This window comes from Onychomys torridus, chromosome 8, assembly GCF_903995425.1.
Source record: "Onychomys torridus chromosome 8, mOncTor1.1, whole genome shotgun sequence".
NCBI classification, from domain to species: domain Eukaryota; kingdom Metazoa; phylum Chordata; class Mammalia; order Rodentia; family Cricetidae; genus Onychomys; species Onychomys torridus.
In genome coordinates this window covers 57,458,085-57,460,548 of record NC_050450.1, presented here as the reverse complement: position 1 = coordinate 57,460,548, position 2,464 = coordinate 57,458,085, and the positions used below count along the sequence as shown (strand labels likewise).

Sequence of the window (2,464 nt, the reverse complement as noted above, 5' to 3'; positions counted from 1 at the left end):
AGGCTGCAGTCTCCCCCTGCAGGGCCAGCAACCATGGCATCAGCCTGCAGGAGATCCCCCCAGAGAGGCTCAAGAAGTTGCAGAAAGCCAGGCCGGGCCAGTTCACTGGGAAGTGAAGCTCCCTGGGGACAGGTACGGTGTCTTCCCTCATCCTCAGGGACTGCTCACTTCTGGGGGGTAGGATGGGGGTGTACTTCCTAGGGGTCAGGTCAAGACTAGGTAGGAGTTCCCTGCAGGATGTCCCACCCGAGCCAAGTGTCCCTCTTCCTCTCTGGTTTAAGGGGCAGGGGCTGGTTCCTCAGTCCGGAAAAGGGATTTCCCCTAGAGGGAGCACCAGCATCGGGCATACTGATTTGGTGGGTCTGGAGCGATCCCAGAATCCAGGTTTAGGAGTTTTTTCCCCAGACCCACTCCTTCCCTGAACAGAAACCGGGCTTCTCAGAGAGGCCCCTCAGGCTGTATTGCACAGTGACGGGCTTCTGTGGGATAGCATTTGCCAGAGGCCAGTGTGAGGTTGTATTTGCAGTTCTGTCAGAGCTAAAGTTCTCTCCGTGGCCTTCACGCAAGAATCTCTAGGTCATGATCCTCCTTCTGCACACTTTTCTTCTTCTCTGAGACAGCTCTTATTCCCTCAGGATTGTTCCGCAAGGCCCTTCCTGAAGTTGCTGCTATACCTGGGACAGATGCCTGAGGCTTCTGTCCAGTTCTGTCTCCAAGGACTCTGAGCCAGGAGTCTGCTGCAAACCAGCAATGTGACCATGGGAAGATCTGAAGTGCTGTTCAGACTCCTCTCGGTGGTAGAATAAGGGGGGGCTAAGTGGTTTCCACCACCCTGTGGCCCTTACAGTGAGGCCTTAGAGTGGCTGGCCTTGGGACTCAGGAAACTGTGGCACAGGGCCCCCAGCTCCAAGGACCCTGAGCTCATTCAGGGTTGCAGAAGTGGAGGGTTCTCCACTCTCTGGGTCCTGTGAGACCCCAGAAGAGGGATCTGGGATCAGAAACCCCAGGAGACATGGAGGCCTCATGTTCTACCAAGGCAGGGGTCATCATGCAGCCTGGAAAGACCAGGTCTTCTGTTAACCTCCATCTCATTCCCTCTACTCTCCATGGCTCACTGGTCAGAAACTGACTCCTACCCCAATGGGCAGACAAATCACTTGTCCAAGTGCAGAGAAAAGCTTGCTTTGATGCTCCAGGGGAGGGAAACCAGCTGCATCTGAACTTTGCTAACCAGAATGGCAGATGAATAGTTTATTATCTGCTTAGCTGGGTGTTGGTGAATTGATAGGTGAAAAAAACAATTTCTCCTGAGATCTTTGCAACAAACGTCCACACCTGGTCCTGGCAAATCCCCAGGTGACGTTTCCTTTGTGGAACTCTGGGGTGCCAGTGCCTGGGCTTTGGCAAGTTTGACTCTTGCTGTCTCTGTCGTTGGCACAGATTCTGGAGGATGTTGGCAGCAGACATCTAGTAGGTAGTGAGTGTCCAGGACCTGGTGATGTGTAAGCAGAACTGGAGACGATGTTGACAGAGTCTGAAAGATGAACTAAGTCCTCACTAAGAGAGGCACGGCTGGTAGGCCAGCAGCATTGGCATCACCTGGGAGACTGTTAGGCACACAAAGCCTCAGTCTTACACCCACACAATCAAGTCTGTGTTTGAAGGCAGCCCCTCAAAGCATTACAGGCCTGCAGCAACTTCTTAATCTGAGAATGCTCGGGACAGAACTAGCCATTACACTTGTTTGATTTGGCTCATGGGATGTTTTTATTTTCAGCTAACATTTGAAAATCAATTGAAAAGTGGTAAACTAATATATACATATATATATATATATATATATATATATGTACACACACACACACACACACACACACACACACACACACATATATGCTAGGGGTGAGGGGCAGGTGTGGTAGCACACACACCTTCAATGCTAGCACTGAACAGGCAGAGACAGATGGATCTCTGAGAGTTTGAAGCCAGCCTGCTTTACACAGTGAGTTCCCGGCTAGCCAGGACTTCCAATAAGAACCAGTCTAAGCAAAACAACTGTGTATAGTTATATATGTAATATATAAGCTAGGGCTGGAGAGATAGCTCAGTGGTTAAGAACACTTGTTGGTTTTCCAGAGGATCCAGGTTTGATTCCCAAGACCCACATAGAGGCTAGCAATGGTCGATAACTCCAGTTCTAGGGGATCTGACACCCTCTTCTGGCCTCTGCAGGCCCTGGGGATGTATGTAGTTTACAGACCCACATGCAAACAAAACACTCACACATATAAAATAATTTTTTAAACAACCTAAAAAAATTTAAACTTTATTTAAAAATTAAAAAAACATACGTAATTACCCCTAAGTATCTATACCGTACCAATTCAAGGACTCTGGTGGATATCAAAATCCTTGAATCTCAAGTCCCTTATATAAGATATAACTTTTTAGCTATTACTTATGC

General features: G+C 48.7%; 1 protein-coding gene across 1 annotated transcript in view; it reads left to right on the top strand.

Annotated features, from left to right (window-relative positions):
- The window catches only part of Gucy2d (guanylate cyclase 2D, retinal), a 12,651-nt gene extending 11,958 nt beyond the window's left edge, over nt 1-693 (top strand). The window contains exons 18-19 of the mRNA XM_036198004.1: nt 23-132; nt 636-693. Coding sequence (XP_036053897.1) covers nt 23-116 — 94 coding nt within the window. The 3' untranslated portion in view covers nt 117-132; nt 636-693. The remainder of the gene's footprint in view (nt 1-22; nt 133-635) is intronic.
- The last annotated feature ends 1,771 nt before the right edge of the window (nt 694-2,464 follow it).